The 17,182-nt window shown below is 43.3% G+C and overlaps 1 protein-coding gene across 9 annotated transcripts in view; it reads left to right on the top strand.

Moving 5' to 3' along the window:
• PIGM (phosphatidylinositol glycan anchor biosynthesis class M) overlaps window positions 1-17,182 on the top strand; it is a 313,826-nt gene that overhangs the window by 207,302 nt on the left and 89,342 nt on the right. Inside the window, exon 1 of one of the 9 annotated variants that reach the window (XM_077491882.1) lies at window positions 8,546-8,766. The exons of the other annotated variants lie outside the window; for them this stretch is intronic. Within the exon in view, the coding sequence (XP_077348008.1) occupies window positions 8,698-8,766 (69 nt within the window). The 5' untranslated portion in view covers window positions 8,546-8,697. Of the gene's footprint in view, window positions 1-8,545; window positions 8,767-17,182 lie in introns of those variants that run through there. 9 annotated transcript variants of the gene reach the window in all.

Raw genomic sequence — 17,182 nt, 5'->3', positions numbered from 1 at the left:
TGCTAAACATAAAACTCCAGGCCCCGATGGCTTCCCTATAGAGTGGTATTTAGAATATCAAGATGTCCTAATCCCTAGACTAAGAAAGCTTTACTCGACTATTTTTGAGCAAGGCTGCTTACCATCATCTATGAAGGAGGCCCTAATTGTATTAATTCCCAAGCCCAATAAAGACCCACTATACTGTGAATCCTACAGACCCATCTCGTTAATTAATACGGACTTAAAATTTTTATCTAAGATTCTGGCCACCCGTCTAAATACCATCATTAGTGCGCTTATTAATCCAGACCAAACTGGCTTTATCCCTGGTAGGTCCACTTATAGTAATATTCGCAGATTATACACTAATTTACAAGCCCCCAATAAATTGTCTGTCCCCCGAGCTATTGTATCTTTAGATGCCCACAAGGCATTTGATTCCGTGGAGTGACCGTACCTTATATATATTATGGAAAAATTCGGTTTTGGACAGAATGTTATCACATGGATTAGGATACTGTATGATCAACCTATTGCCCGTCTTAGGCTTAATGGGATTATTTCTAGACCCTTCAGGATCCACAGGGGCACCAGACAGGGTTGTCCTCTGTCACCCCTGTTGTATGCTCTGGCAGTGGAACCTCTAGCGAGGTTATTGAGGAGTTCTCCGGAACTTCAGGGCATGTGGATTGGCTCCCTGGAAGAACGTATCTCGCTATATGCTGATGATATGTTGCTCTACTTGTCAAACCCTAAATACACGATTCCCAAAATGCTGAGGTTGATCACTGATTTCGGCGTATATTCAGGCCTGAAGATTAACTGGACTAAGTCCACTGTATTTTCGTTAGACTCAGAGTCCCCTGACCACTTGCCACAACATTGTCCGCTTCAATTCACAACATCGTTTAAATACTTGGGGGTGGTGGTTAGGCTACCGATTTCGGCATACATCCAGGATAACCTTCTTCCTTGTATAGCTTCGCTTAAGGCTAAACTCAATAACTGGGTGGGTTTACCTCTTACATTGATGGGGAGGGCTAATTTATTTAAAATGGTGTTTTTCCCTAAGTTGCTGTATGTTTTGGCGAATTGCCCAGTGTATGTACCAAAGAAGATCTTTCAAGAGATTGACTCTTTGATATCTACATTTTTATGGTCTCCCAAGAATCCACGGATTGCATTGGCGACTTTACAATTACCTATACACAAAGGGGGGCTAGCAATACCGAATCTGCGATTGTACTACTATGCATCACAGTTGGTATATGTTCATTGGTGGCTATTTCCACAGTTGAACAATGCTGCTACTGCAACAGAGGCAGCGTTGCTCTCCTCCTATGAAACACTGTCAAATGTGATCTTTAGAGGAGCGATTTCTGAGAGGAGGGGTACAGATATGATTGCAAACTCTCTCAAAATCTTTAAGATATGTAAGACATTGGTACCTGAACCCCACCCCACGATTTCTCCTAATCAACCCATATGGAACAATCCGGTGTTCCCACATTTTAGAGATCTCCCTTTCGCTGGCAATTGGGCCGAAAGGGGTTTGAAATATGTCCACCAATTATACGAGGAGGGTAGATTTAAAACCTTTCCGGCGCTCCGACAAGAGTTGGGTATACCTGAATCCTGGAGGTTTAGATATTTACAGTTGCAGCATGCGGCCGAGTCTCAACTTGGGCTCCGGGCTGTTACCTTTCAGAATTCTACTTTGGAAGGGGCGCTTGCCCAACCAGAACATACTAAACTGGTTTCCAATTATTACAAATTATTGAATGAGCCTAAAATTTCTAGATTACAAATCCTGAGACAACAATGGACGAGGGATGTACCTGACCTGTCGGACGATAATTGGGAGGAACTTCTAGATACTTATTTTAGTACTGCTATTTCCGCCAGAGATAAAATGATCCAGATACGCATTTTTCATAGGATATACTATACTCCTCTACGCCTTTTCCGTATGCGGAAACTGCCTTCTCCTCTGTGTCATAAATGTGGTAGGGAAGAAGGTAACCTACTACATATGTTGTGGGACTGTGAGAGGATAAGACCATTTTGGTCTCAGGTGACCCACTTTGTGGCGACTACCTTTGACCTCCCCAATATTTGTAGCCCTAAATGGTGCCTCCTCTCAGTTTTTGAGGAGGTTGGCATTAGTAACCATCAGAAACAATTTTTGCGTTTTCTCCTATATTATGCTAGGAAGACGGTCCTATTACATTGGACGCGCACATCATTGGTCTCCCTGAACAAATGGAAAGCTTTAATTAACCAAGACTTGCCAATATATAAAATAACGTATGAAACAAGGGGTAAGCCAGGGAAATTCCTCAAAATATGGGGAGAATGGGTGGATGGGATAGATACATGTAATTCTGCTCCTCTATGATCTGTTGTGCGGTAATTAGAGCTGCCATGGGATTTCTAGGCCCTTGACAGGATGATTTGAGGTTCTAGACCTCATACCCACCTAATTGGCATCCTTATGAGTGCATCTGTTCTTTGTTGGGTTGTTTGTTGTTGTTGGGAGGGTGGGGGGAGAGGGTGGAAATAAAAAATACAAGTGGAATATGATTTTGATATAACTGAGGTACAAGGCAATTATTGTTGTAAGGCTTGTAACTGTTTATCAAGTTATGTTTATATCCCACAAAGATGTATACAGTCTGCTTATTATATATGTCTGTGCCAAATATTATTAATAAAAAACGGAGTTTCAAAAAAAAAAACATTCCAAAGGGCCAAGTGACCAGGATTAGAAGAAACTGCTCCAATGACAATGACTTCTACTCCCAGGCAAATATAATTAAAGAAAAATTCTTGGAAAAAGGTTATTGTGATAAACAATTGGATAAAGTGATTGAAGGAGTAGCATCTACATCAAGAGGCATCCTCTTGAATAACAATAAGGCTAATCGCACTTCCAATACTCATGAATGGAATTTCATCTCAGGATATCATTCACAATATAGGGAGGTGGAGAATATATTTCTTACACACTGGCATATCCTTTTGATGGATAAAACACTACAACCAGTGTTACCTATAAAACCTGGGTTTATTTATAGGAGGGCTCCCAACTATGCTGATAAGATAGTTAAAAAAGTGATAGACCCTCCCACCCACCCACCCTCTTTTTGGGAGAAAGAAGACGTTGTAGGGCGTGTAAAGAAGTTAATGCACCAATAAGAGCATTGGAACGGTTCACAACAACTGGTAACAATAAAGAATTCACAATCAAAGGGTTTATTACCTGCAATACATCGTATGTTGTGTACGCTTTACAATGCCCATGCGGTTTGATATATATAGGCCGCACTAAAAGACTCTTAAGGATAAGAATAGCGGAACATGTGGCTAATATTAAATTGGGTTTTAAGGACCATAATGTGTCCCTACATTTTAAGATTTACCATAATCAAGACCCATCGGGGCTCAAATTTTGGGGAGTAGAGCATATGAAACCCTCCTGGAGAGGGTCTAACCTTGTACGAGAGTTATCCAAACACGAAACGGAATGGATATATTTGGTTGACACTCTAACACCCAAGGGGTTAAATGTCGACCTAGATATTATTTGTTTTATCAGTGACTATTAAATCTTTGACTGAGCCTGCTTTTTTTAATGTTATAATATTTTAATGTAATTATTTTAATATTATTTAGTGGGTTGGGAGGGTATTCGATACAACGAATTGAATAATAAAGAAATCCATGATATGAAGGGTATTGCATGTGCTGCGACATTACCTCCATACAGTATCTTGATTTACCCACACCCACTCTTATAGACTATTATGATATACATAGAGAGGTTTTCTGACATCGATTGGTGTCTTGCCACTGTATTTACCCCATGACTGGCACATTATGCAATATTAAATTTTTGGATTAGGGCTGGTGATTATGGGGATTGGGAGTGGCATAGAATAATTACCTCTGTTAGAAGGAAATGTGCAATATTCATATTAGTTTTTAATATATTTGGAATACTCTTAACAGTTTTAATACGTTGATGATTTTAAATATTTCTAGTTTTTATGTTTCCTTTTCCGCTTACGATTTTTTCTGTGATTTTTTTCTTTGGTGTTGAAAGGAGTTCTAATTAGTATGAAGCCCCTCAATATGGCACCCCATAGTGATAATAAACACCCTGGGGATGACGGCTCCTTTTAATACAACTAAGATTCCATTTTTGACTGGGACGTTGGTCTCAGGATAAGATGTGATACAGTTTTGTTATATATGCAGGAATTGTTGTATACACATATACATATATTTTTGATGATACATAAAATATATATTCTGGCTCTGAGAGAGCCGTTTTTTAGAGAGATAATCTAGAAACCTTTTTGTGTATAGAAAGTTTCTGGCTTTAAATTTTATACACATATAGGGATCAATTGATGTTTTTATGTCCTTTTTTATCCTCCTCCTATGCTATCCTTGTTTACTGCGAGTTTTATAGTTATTTATAAATTGAGGATATATTTTTTTAACTGTAATTTCATATATTTTCTTAGGGATGGTTGTGTTATGTGTTGCTCAGGTTATAATGTTCATAATGTTCATAATGTTTGACTTGCCTTTGCAATTAACAGATCGCGACGTATGCGACGATTGTTTTTGCTTTTGGCTATAGTTCCTCCTCGCATTGTATTGTCAGGCTGCTTACGTCCGGTCTCCATGACGATGTGCAGCGTCGTGTGGGCTGGACATTGTGTGGTTGCCTGATTGGCTTGCGGAGAGAGGGCGGGCTGTATATATATTGGCCGGTTGCGTCGTGTAGCCACGCCCTCGGTTGAAGTCGGAAGTGACGAAACGCGTCAGGGCGTGGCCTACACGACGCTACCGGAAGTGAGGTGTGCGCTCCACCGCTAACCACGGACCAGGAAGTGATACCCAGTGTATACAGGGGAACACTGGTGAATGGTTCTGGAACTGCTAAATCGGTGAAGTACACGATTTTAACGCTGATGTTACTCTTTGTTAATGTACGCATATATTGAAGTGGGTGACTTTGCTGATATGTGTCAAACCTTTTAAAAAATAAAACAGTATTATGCTATGTATATATTCTGTTTCATTTCTATGATATACTTGGAGGACTACTTGTGACTGCAACGCTAAAGGGGGATATATATGAATATTACTATATCCATTGAAGTGATTACTCCTCAAGGCTTATCTTATCAGCTGTGTCTGGTGAGTTTAACCCCCGAGGGTGTACGCATCGCATGTGGTGAAGCACTCCCGGTTTATGGTGGAAGAAAGTTTGGCAGCACCTCTGATCACCTTACAACGTTGATTAGATCACTATAGGCACCTTATCTGCACATTTTGGAACTGTCTAGTGATTTTTTTGATTTTTTTTTTTGTTTATTACGACTTCTACAAAGGACTTTTTTAAGCGCTGTTTTTATACTGATATTCTCGTATATATTGATGAATTGTTCGTATAACTTTTTTTTATATATTTTTATAAAATTTTTAATGGCTGCTACTATTGTCCGCTCTACTGGGTTTTAATATACTCAGCAGTTACTATTAAATATAGTGTGGTTCTAGCATTTATTATATATGCAGGTATCCGCTTGAAGGGAAGTGTATATGTGCATGTATATATGTATATATATATATATACTCTTTTATTTACGTGTGTGCGTTCACTGTTTAAGAGGGCTCACATACGTGAGTATATATATATAATTTTGGGAGGTGTATGAAGGTCTTAGTTTGGCGCAGAGAGGTATATGATAGGCCGTTCTAAAGTATACCAGCTGTTGTTTATATATATATATATATATATATATATATATATATATATATATATATATATATATATATATATATATATATATATATAAAACTGTGTTTATAAAGGTGTAGATCCTGCTACTATAGTGCTTAAACACCCTATACCAATTTTCTATAATTGTAAATTAGATGTCCATTAAAAAAAACATGTCTATAAATATCGCCTTATTGTGTTAGGCCATATATTGTGATCCACATTTCTATTCAGTGCTCTTCTGGTGACAGTACATTATATGTGCATCACTCATGCTGCATACTGTGCACTATACCTCCACTGGGTGTGCTCTTACCTGGGATAATGGATCATATGTATTAATATGATCAGATAGCACTTTTGTCCCTCCCAAGGGGACTGGAAGTGTAGTTCATTCACTTTAATGACACAAGAAGGTGAGGGACGTTTCGGCAGCAGGTGAGTTGATGCCCGCTATCCTGGATCAACATTGCTCCTGTGTCCCCATTCATCTGCTGAATCCGGGTGATAGGACGCATGGCGTCCTCCCATTGAGTGAACTGCACCTTCTTGTTTTTCTGTATCTGGTAAATATTACAGCTACTTTTCACTGTGTTACTATAGTTAACCTCAACTCTATACACCCCCTGGTACGGATGCATTTTGCTTCAATCATACAGTTTGAAGTGTACATAGATTTGTAAAACAATGGGATAAAGGCATATTCCTGAACTTGGTTTTGTCTCCTGTTTACTGTGAAATTCTGTGAATGCATCAATGCATTGCATGTTATCTCAGCTTGCAGAGCTTGGCATCATGAAATGAGTTTACCAAATATGTAAATATTGCAGAATATACAGCCTCATGCTACATACCTAAGCTCCATTTCATGCTGAATAAACAAAATTATTAAAGTATCTTAAAAAAAAAATAACTATCTTTAGATACATTTTTACTCCAAAACTTATCCACTCATATTGAGCGCGTCTCCAGGTAGCCGGGGCCAGCGACGCCTCCTTCGTCGCTGGCCCCGTCACCTGGTATGGACTTAAAGGGGAACCCCTACGCTGGTACGGCTCAGGGGGGGGGGGCGCTCACTCGTCCCCACCTCCTTTCCTGGCCAGCCGGGTAGCGTGCTTGGATAAGGATCTGATATGGACCTAAGGGGGGACCCCCACGCCGATTTTTCGGCGTAGGGATTCCCCTTTAAGTCCATACCAGGTAACGGGGCAAGCAACGCCTCCTTCGCTGGCCCCGGCTACTTGGAGACGCGCTCAAAATGATTGGACTTTCCTCCGCGTGTGTGGGCGAGTCCGTTCATTTCAAAAGTACGGCGGACTTAGTACGCAGTATTAGTCCGGTGAAAAGGTGCCGTGTGTGGGCAAGTAGCTCGTTCGGAAAGTCCGCCAGACTAAGTCCGCCAGATAGTCTGCTACGTGTGTACGCGGCATTAGAATGCCCGTGCCAAAAACAATATATCAGGATTACCACAAGGCGCTTTAGTGATTGCCTACGCAAGCACATCTACAACATCTACAACATAACCTATCTGCTCATTTCAGAAAACCTAACCAAAGAAACACTAGATTACTGAAATTTGTGGGCATTGATATTGTTAACCCACATTGGAGAAGGTGCAACAAGACAAGAAAGGTGTCCAAATTGCAAACTCACTGGATTTTCAAAATTGACACTCCTGTTCCGCAGGGCTGAATGTAGACCTGGATATAAACTTTATTAAATATGCCCACATTCATATATATTCATGTTGAAGATGTGTACATTTACATGTCCCTTTCATTATTATTTTATATGTATTTTATCTTTTTTTTTTCTTTTTACTTGTAAATGTAAACGTGTAAATTAATTCAAAATATGAATATATATTGATTGAGATTCTCATATTTTGCACAAGAGATTTACTTTAGTTTTCATGTATTTCAATGTATATCCTTTTTGAATAGCCAGTTTGGTTTTTTAACCATAAAAATAACTCCCTTTTAGAGTTCAACATTTTATATATTTTTTTTACCTTTCAAGAAAGGTTCCATAACAATTTTTTAATTTGTGGTCTTCATCAAAATGGCAGCCTTACTATTTCTGACTCGCAAATTACACCATAAAGGCCGTGAGTTAAAGTTTTATTATTACCAGCACCACCTTTTAAAAATGGTGATCTTTTTATTTCCGTTATTCTATAAAATAGCAGTATCATTATTTCCGATTCCTTTGTTATTGTAGAAGGCTGTGGAGTGCAAGAGTATTTCTAATTCTAAAATGGTGGGATCTCTACTTCTGGCCCTTTTGCAAGATGGCAACTGGTGTATTTCTGGTTAGATTATGCTACAGACTGCAATGACATATACTCCCAGTGGTAAGATGGCGGCATCTTCACTTCCAGTTTTTCGGCCCTCCTTTCAAGATGGTGGTCGGCACATTTCTGTTGTCAATAATTGTTGAATTTACAGCCGGAAAGCTGGCTATTTTTAAGGTGCTCATGTTCTAATATCAGCATGAGGCATTCCCTTGTTAAAGTGCGTGCACACAAAATGTCTCAAAAGAGGCCTATGTGCTGAAGTCACGCTGCCGTGCCCATGTGGTTGGAGTGCCACTGTAAGTGCACCTACTATTATTGTTTTTACTATGCTGCAGCTTTATGTGGATTTAATTTAGTCTTAATAAAAGTATTAGACTATATAAACCTGTGAGCTTTTTTTTATCTAGTACACTGTGGTCTGGAAAGAAGTCTCCATACTATACGTGCTACATATTGAAGATAATCCACAGAGTTCTGATTGGAGTTAATATATCTTTGGCTTCTGTGTTCTGGGAATAAGCTTACATATGGCATACACTGCACAGGACTGACTACTGAGTGTCATTTGAAACTGATAGAACTGATTTCTAGTGACTGCATAATACTGGTGAAGGCTCACATGTGGAGACACCTACCATGTGTTCTGGTGATGTTTGATGATCACAGTGCACAGTATTTCACATTTCTGGTGAGCTTTTAGTACAACTATCAACTATATATTAACCAGACTTTTTTTTTATTACATTAACTTTTGCAGAATTGCATACGTTTGCACCTTATTATTTTGATCATTCTTTTATTTCTTTGTTATACTGTTTTAATGTTTAATTAGTGCTGCACATTCACTGGTCTATTTGCCTAGTGCTTTATTTGCCCTACAAATCATGAGTGACAGAACTGAAGGATTTGGCCATAGATTTACAATAGGGCTGATCAACAGAAACTAACAGACATCCTGCCAGCACTGCAAAGGCCTGTGTTCTGGTCTCTGCTGTCCCGAAGTTGAGATTACAGGCTTGCGTTAACATGGTTGTAAAGGCAGAAGGTTTTTTTTATCCTAATGCATTCTATGTGCAACAGCTCCCCCCAGCCCCCCTAATTCTTACCTGAGCCCATCGCTATCCAGTGATTTTGCAGTAGTCTAGTATGTCTGGGACTCTCCCTTCTTATTTGCTGAGACAGCAGAGGAGCGCTATTGGCTCCCACTTCAGTCATAGTCAGTGAGCCAATGAAAGAGTGGAGGCGGGGCCTAGCCATGGCTCTGTGTCTGAATGGGCATAGGGAGCTGTGGCTCAAGTCGGGTGCTGCTTGCTATGGGGGGGACTCAACAGGAGGGAGGGTCCAGGACATCCTAATAGGGACCCGAGAAGAGAAGAACCGGAGCTGCCCTGTGCAAAACCATTGCACAGAGCAGGTAAGTATGACATGTTTGTTATGTTAATTAAAAAAAAGAGACTTTAGGTATCACTTTAAGCGTATGAATTCCATGAATTGAGGGAGGCGGGAAGAGGGTAGGATTACTGGGCTAATATGACAAACATACTAGGAGATATACCACAAGCGAGATCACCCTAGTGTCAGGGAGACACAAGTATCGTGTGAGTGGACACATTTATTTTAACCACTTGCCGACCGGCTCACGCCGATATACGTTGGCAGAAGGGCACATAAAGGTGTATTAACGTACCTGTATGTTGCCCTTTCAGAAGTAGCTTGTGCGTGCCCCGCCGCGAGCTTCGTGAGTGTGCTGATGTAAACAAGCATTTCCCGTTCTGCCTAATGACACTGATGCGTATCACCACACCCCATAATCGGGAGCAGTGATCAGTGTCGCCCCCCCCCCCCCCCCCAGAATCCCTCCCTAGGACACACTTAACCCTTACAGCGCTTCCTAGTGGTTAACCCCTTCACTGCCAGTCACATTTACACAGTAATCAATGCATTTTTATTTTTTTTGTTTGCAAACGATTTATTTATTATGTAAAAGGTCAAGGTATAAAACAATTACAGTGATGGTACAGGTATGTATACAAATATCTTTAACAGTGAATGTTGTACAGGAAATAAAAAAGGGTAGTGGTTAGCCAGGTAAAAAAGGGGCATAGAATCATATAATGTATGGTGAATTCTTTCACAAAGTTTGATGTTTGTCATGCGGTTAAGAATTTGTAGCCAAGGTACCATAGTGGAGCACCAATTAAAGGCTATGGCCCAATGAATGGAGCTGAGGAATGTATAGATTAGCCTTGTGCTAGTCATTGGAATATCCTGTATAGGAGAGAATTGAAGACAGATTTGGGGTGTAAGAGAAATCTTTCTACCGGATATTTTTTCTATGATTATGCTAGCCTTATGCCAAGTGTTTTTAATGTGGGGGCAATCCCAAAAGATATGTAAAAGTGTTCATTGGGAGGGGCAACCCCTAAAGCAGAGTGGGGATAGTGAGGGATAATTGATGTTAAGTTTAACAGGGGTAAGATACCATCTATAGAGCAATGTAATGGCAGATTCTCTGATTGAGGTGGTTTTGGTACATTTATGGAGATTTGTAAAAGTAGTTTCTCTCATATTCACCGACCGACACAGCTCCTCTCTTAGCCATTGGGTTGTTTGTCCCATTACTAGGAGATACTAGGCATTAGTTGTAACACAACACTCAGAACTCTTAGTTCCGCCCAGGGGGCAGTCCCTTTGGCAACAACCCTCCAGCCTGCCAGGCAGACCTCAGTTTTATTTTGCCTAGTGAAGGACCTAGGAACCCTGCGGGCCCATTTTATGCAGAAGCACAAAATGTATGATCCTGTAATCTGCTTTCAACAGCCGGCTAAGTGACAGGCTGGATATCCTTGTAGTCTCCCCAGTCCGGCCATCGTGTGCAGGCCGCACACGCCACGACGAAACCTCAGCTCCAGAGGTGATCGGTGAGCTTTTATGCTCCGGGGCATACATATGGCCGGGCTACTGATGTCTGCGTCACAGTATGCCGGGCCAGCAGCCACCCTGTACTGATCAGTGAGCGGGTCTGTGATGGAATGTCTCCCAGCTCTTCAGGACTGGTAAGTACAGCTCTCCCTGCCTCGGTGGGGCTGAGCAGCTAGGCATTCCCTGGGAGGTCGATTCGGGGGTCCCTCACCTCCCTCTCTTCTCTCCCCTGTCCCTATCTTCCCTCCCTCCCTCCCTGGGGAGTTGGTGCATGTGGCTGCTGAGCGGTGTGTGTGCCTTTGTGGGGGCTCTCACCTGGGGGGGGGGGGGCTGTGCTGGCTAGCAGTGTCCTGGGTCCTGCTTTTCATGCACCTGCAAGGTGTCTGTGAAGTTTTGCTGATGTCTTGTACAGCGCTGTTTTCACTGCCATCGTTTTCTCCCTGTACCTCATGGGGCTTCAGCGGCCATTTTCCTAGCGATCTATACAGGACACTGGCGGCCATTTTCTGGAAGCCCGAACACAATTTTTTCGTGTTCTCTAGCTGCAGCATGTGCTCTCACAGCCATTTTCCCTGTGTTTTATGTCTTTGTACTGGACGCTGGGCGGCCATTTTATTGAAGCCTGAGCACACTTCAGAGCGGTTTGGCGCTATTTGCAGCGGCGGCCACCGACAGCTTTTGTTTCCTCTGCACCCGGGAGCCAACAGGGACTACAGGCACTGCTTGTTGGATAGCGCAGAACTCCTCAGGGTGATGAGTCCAGCAGGAAAGAGCCCCTCAGCCAGCGGCAGTAAGGAGGGTGGGACTGTCACTGTCCTAAGCCCCCTTCAGGGGGCAGACAGGGTAGGGTCAGCATGGCTTCAGAAACTGGTGTTTCTTCCCCTGAAATCCAGGCAATTGCAACAGGGTCACCCGCAGACTGCGTGGTCCCTATGGACACCCTTACGGCAATTACAAGATAGAGTTTCTTGGCTGCCAAACAGATTCTTCCCCTCCAGCATACCCGTATTCCCGGATCGCCGGGAGGCCCTGTTGGGGGCGGTAAGGGACTTGCTGAATCAGGGGGTGATTGTACCAGTTCCGGAATCGGAACGTTTCCAGGGATTCTACTCAAATCTGTTTTTGGTTCCCAAGAAGGAAGGGGTACGTCTGATCTTGGACTTGAAAGCCCTCAATCACTTTGTAAAAGTGCAGAGGTTCAGAATGGAATCAGTTCGCTCAGTAGTAGCTGCACTCCATCAAGGGGACTCCCTGGCGTCCTTGGACATCCAGGATGCATACCTGCACATACCCATATGCCTTCGCCATCAAAAATTTCTCAGTTTGGCAGTCGGGGATGCCCATTGCCAATTTGTGGCTCTTCCCTTTGGCCTGGCATCAGCCCCCCGAGTCTTTACCAAGGTATTGGCTCCAGTATTGGCGTTGCTGAGAAAACGTGGGATCACGATCGTGGGATACCTGGACGATCTCCTCCTGAGAGCATCTTCCGCCTCAGAATTGGAGGAGGATGAGGCGATCACCATGCAGACTTTGCAAGAATTTGGGTGGCTGTTGAACCCAAAGAAGTCAGTGATTCTGCCGACCCAGCATCTGGAGTACGTAGGTTTGCTATTGGACTCCAGGGAAGCAAGAGTTTTTCTCCCTTCAGACAAACTGCAGACTCTCAGATCTGCGGTCAAACTACTGTTGTACCGCAACTGGTCGTCGCTCCGCTTTTGCATGAGAGTACTGGGTTTCATGGTAGCCTCCTTTGAGGCAGTACCTTATGTCCAGTTCCACACCAGAGTCCTGCAGAAGGAGATCTTGTTGAAATGGGACAAATCTCAGTTGTCCCTGGATCGACAGATCCAGGTAAGCCAACCAGTCAGGGACTCTGATCTGGTGGTTGAGGTCCCCGGTGATTCAGTCCGGAAAATCGTTCCTTCCTCTGAAATGGACGGTGATCACTATGGACGCCAGTCTATCCAGCTGGGGTGGAATGAAGGGGATTCAATCGGCTCAGGGCCTCTGATCAACGGAAGAATCCAAGTTGCCGATCAATCTGCTCGAATTGAGAGCGATCAGGCTGTGCCTCCACACATGGTCGTTTAGTCTTCAAGAGCGTCCGATCAGGATACAGTCGGACAACGCCGTGGCTGTGACGTACATAAATCACCAAGGGGGAACAAGAAGCTCAGCCGCTGCTCGGGAGGTCGCTCATATGCTTCGGTGGGCAGAGCGACACGTACCGGCCTTGTCGGCTATATACATCCCGGGGGTGGAAAATTGGCAGGCGGACTATCTGAGCCACCAGATGCTGGACCCAGGAGAATGGGCATTGCATCCAGAGATATTCAGGCAGCTGTGCCTGAAGTGGGACACACCAGATGTGGATCTATTGGCCTCCCGTCTCAATCGGAAGGTGCCAAGGTTTGTGTCCAGGACAAGAAATCCTCGAGCAGACGCGTTGGACACGCTGGTGGCTCCGTGGGATCAGTACCAGCTGATCTACGTCTTTCCTCCACTGAAACTGTTGCCACGTCTGCTTCGCAGAGTGGAAGCCGAGGGGATTCCAGTAATCCTGGTTTCCCCAGATTGGCCTCATCGGCCCTGGTAAGCGAACCTGGTGCGTCTGGTGGCAGATGCTCCCTGGCGACTGCCGTTGCGAGAGGACCTCCTATCTCAAGGTCCAATCTTTCATCCTGCTTTACCATCGCTGGCTTTAACGGCATGGCTATTGAGAGCCAGGTGTTGAGGTACCGGAGTCTGTCGGACTCGGGGATCCCAACTATGTTGAGGGCGAGGAAATCATCTTCTCGATAGATATACCATCATACCTGGAAGGCCTAGATCTCCATGTGTGAGGAGAACGGATGGCTCCTCCATATCCAGGATCCTGCTGTTTCTCCAGCAAGGAGTTGACAAGAGATTGGCATTAAGCACCAACAAAGGGCAGATTTCAGCTTTGGCTGTCTTTTTTTCAATGACCCCTGGCATCGCACTCCTTAGTGAGTACCTTCATTCAGGGGGTATGACACGTAGTCCCTCAGGTGCGTCCACTGTTACCCCCATGGGATTTGAACCTGGTGTTGTCGGCGCTTCAAAAACCGCCGTTTGAATACATCAGGGAGATTCTCCTGTTAACTCTTTACCAGAAAGTGGTCTTTCTAGTGGCCATCACATCGGCCAGGAGGGTTTTGGAATTGGCAGCCTTGTCTTGCAAGTCGCCTTATCTGGTCATCCACAGGGATAAGGTGGTGTTGCATCCACAACTGTCCTTTCTACTGAAGGTGGTCTCGGCTTTTCATATCAATGAGGACATTGTATTACCATCGTTGTGTCCTAAGCCGAAGCACCCCAAAGAGGTGGCCCTTCACGCTCTCGAAGTGGTTAGGGCTCTGAAGGTGTATTTGGCTGCCATGGCTCCCTTTCGGAAGTCAGACTCACTGTTTGTTTCGGTGGCTGGTCCAAAGAAGGGTATAGCGGTCTCGTCGGCCACCATTTCCAGGTGGATCAGACAGATTGTAGTACAAGCCTATGCCTTGAAGGGGCAAGTGCCCCCTTTTCCGATCACGGCCCACTCTATAAGGGCAATCGGAATGTCTTGGGTCTTCTGACACCAAGCGTCTGTCGCTCAGGTGTGTAAGGCGGCGACCTGGTCGTCTGTCCATACGTTTACTAAGTTCTACAGGGTAGACCTCAGTGCATCGGCTGATGCCTGTTTTGGCCGCAAAGTGTTGCAGGCGGCCATGTAGTTGCAATAATTATGCAAACTTGTTTTCCTGGTTTTTCGATAAAAACGCAGTACTGTTGTGTTAATGCACTGTTGCATTATTTCCGCAATTGGTTGCGGTCTTGGGGATCACTCCTGTTGAGGATACCCGATTACGTGGTGGTGTTTTTTCCACACACTGCTGTTTTTTTGTGGGTTTAGTTTGACTAGTTCCCACTTGCCATGGTGGATGACGTTTTATGCTGTTTTTCCCACCCCTCGTTTGGCACTGCTTGGGAACATTTGTAAAATTCAATAAAAATATTTTGAAAAAAAAATAATTGTTGTTCTACATGAAGATGTCCTCGGCTATAAGAAGATTGCCAAGAAACTGAAACTGAGCTGCAGCATGGTGGCCAAGATCATACAGCGGTTTAACAGGACAGGTTCCACTTAGAACAGGCCTTGCCATGGTCGACTCAAGAAGTGCACGTGCTCAGCGTCATATCTAAAGATTGTCTTTGGGAAATAGACGTATGAGTGCTGCCAATATTGCTGTGGAGGTTGAAGGGGTGGGGGGTCAGCCTGTGAGTGCTCAGACCATACGCCGCACACTGAATTAAATTGGTCTGCATGGCTGTTGTCCTAGAAGGAAGCCTCTTCTAAAGATGATGTACAAGAAAGCCCACAAACAGTTTGCAGAAGACAAGCAGACTAAGGACATGGATTACTGGAACCTGATAAGACCAAGATAAACTTATTTGATTTAGATGGTGTCAAGCGTGTGTCACGGAGTGAAGAGCAGGTGAGGAGTTCAATGACAAGTGTCTGGATTATAGTCAAGCATGGTGGTAGGAGTGCCATGGTCTGGGGCTGCATGAGTGCACTGGGGAGCTACAGTTCATTGAGGGAACCCTGAATGCCAACATGTACTGTGACATACTGAAGCAGAGCATGCTTCCCTCTTTCTGGGGAGACTGGGCCGCAGGGCAGTATTCCAACATAACAACCCCAAACACACTTTCAAGATGACCACTGCCTTGCTAAAGAAGCTGAGGGTAAAGGTGATGGACTGGCCAAGCATGTCTCCAGACCTTAACCGTATTGAGCATCTGTGGGACATCCTCAAATGGAAGGTGGAGGAGCGCAAGGTCTCTAACATCCACCTGCTCTGTATTGTCATCATGGAGGAGTGAAAGAGGACTCCAGTGGCAACCTGTGAAGCTCTGGTGAACTCCATGCCCGAAAGGGTCAGGGCAGTGCTGGAAAATAGTGGTCACATAAAATATTGATGCTTTGGGCCTAATTTGGACATTTTCACTTAGGGGTGTACTCACTTTTGATGCAAGCGGTTTAGACATTAATGGCTGTGTTGAGTTATTTTTAGGGGACAGCAAATGTGCATTGTTATACAGGCTGTATAAATATGAGGGGTATACTCTTGTGAGATACTTCATATTCTATCAATCCCTTCACTGGCTTACACTCACCCAACAAATTAAATTCAAAATACTAACAACAACTTACAAAGCCATCCACAACTGGGCCCCCAGCTACATCACTAACCTAGTCTCAAAATACCAACCCTAATTGTTCTCTTCGTTCCTCCCAAGACCTCATGCTCTCTAGCTCCCTCATCGCCTCCTCCCATACTCACCTCCAGGACTTTTTCCAAGCCTCTCCTTTACTATGGAACTCCCTACCCCAATCTGTCCAACCATCTCCTACACTGTTTGTTTTTAGACAATCCCTGAAAACCCTCCTGTAGCGGAACGTCCCACACTCCACTTGAGTGCTTTCGTCATATACCTCTTCCTTCCAGTCTGAACATAGATATCAGATATTCCAATCGCTCACAAGCACAAAACAAGATTATACTTGTTTAGCTGCTGACATGGACTCTTTATTAGAACCAAAATTACAAGTCTTATATACAGTAGAAGAGGAGGTCCCCTTTCCTGCTCATATTACTCTAACAATACATCTGTAACCAGAAACAGAATTAACATGAGCTAATTAATCCCTTAACCGCTTAAGCTCTGGACCATTTGGCTGGTCAAAGACCAGACCCCTTTTTGCAATTCGGCACTGTGTAGATTTAATTTGCAATTGAGTGGTCGTGCGACGTGGCTCTCAAACAAAATTGACATACTTTTTTTCCCACAAATAGAGCTTTCTTTTGGTGGTATTTGATCACCTCTGTGATTTTAACTTTTTGCACTATAAACAAAAAAAGAGCGACAATTTTGAAAAAAATGCATTTTTAACTTTTTGTAATAATAAATGTCCCCAAAAAATATATAAAAACATATTTTTTTTTCCTCAGTTTAGGCGGATATGTATTCTTCTACATATTTTTGGTAAAAAAAAAAGCAATAAGCGTATATTGATTGGTTTGTGAAAAAGTTATAAAATAGGGGATAGTTTTATGGCATTTTTATTAATAATTTTTTTTTTTTTACTAATAATGGCGGCAATCAGCAATTTTTAT

The sequence above is a fragment of the Lithobates pipiens genome, unplaced genomic scaffold, assembly GCF_037356315.1.
Source record: "Lithobates pipiens isolate NorthernLeopardFrog02 unplaced genomic scaffold, aLitPip1_a1.2 Scaffold_19, whole genome shotgun sequence".
Classification (NCBI taxonomy): Eukaryota; Metazoa; Chordata; class Amphibia; order Anura; family Ranidae; genus Lithobates; species Lithobates pipiens.
This window is presented reverse-complemented; position numbering and strand designations above follow the sequence as displayed.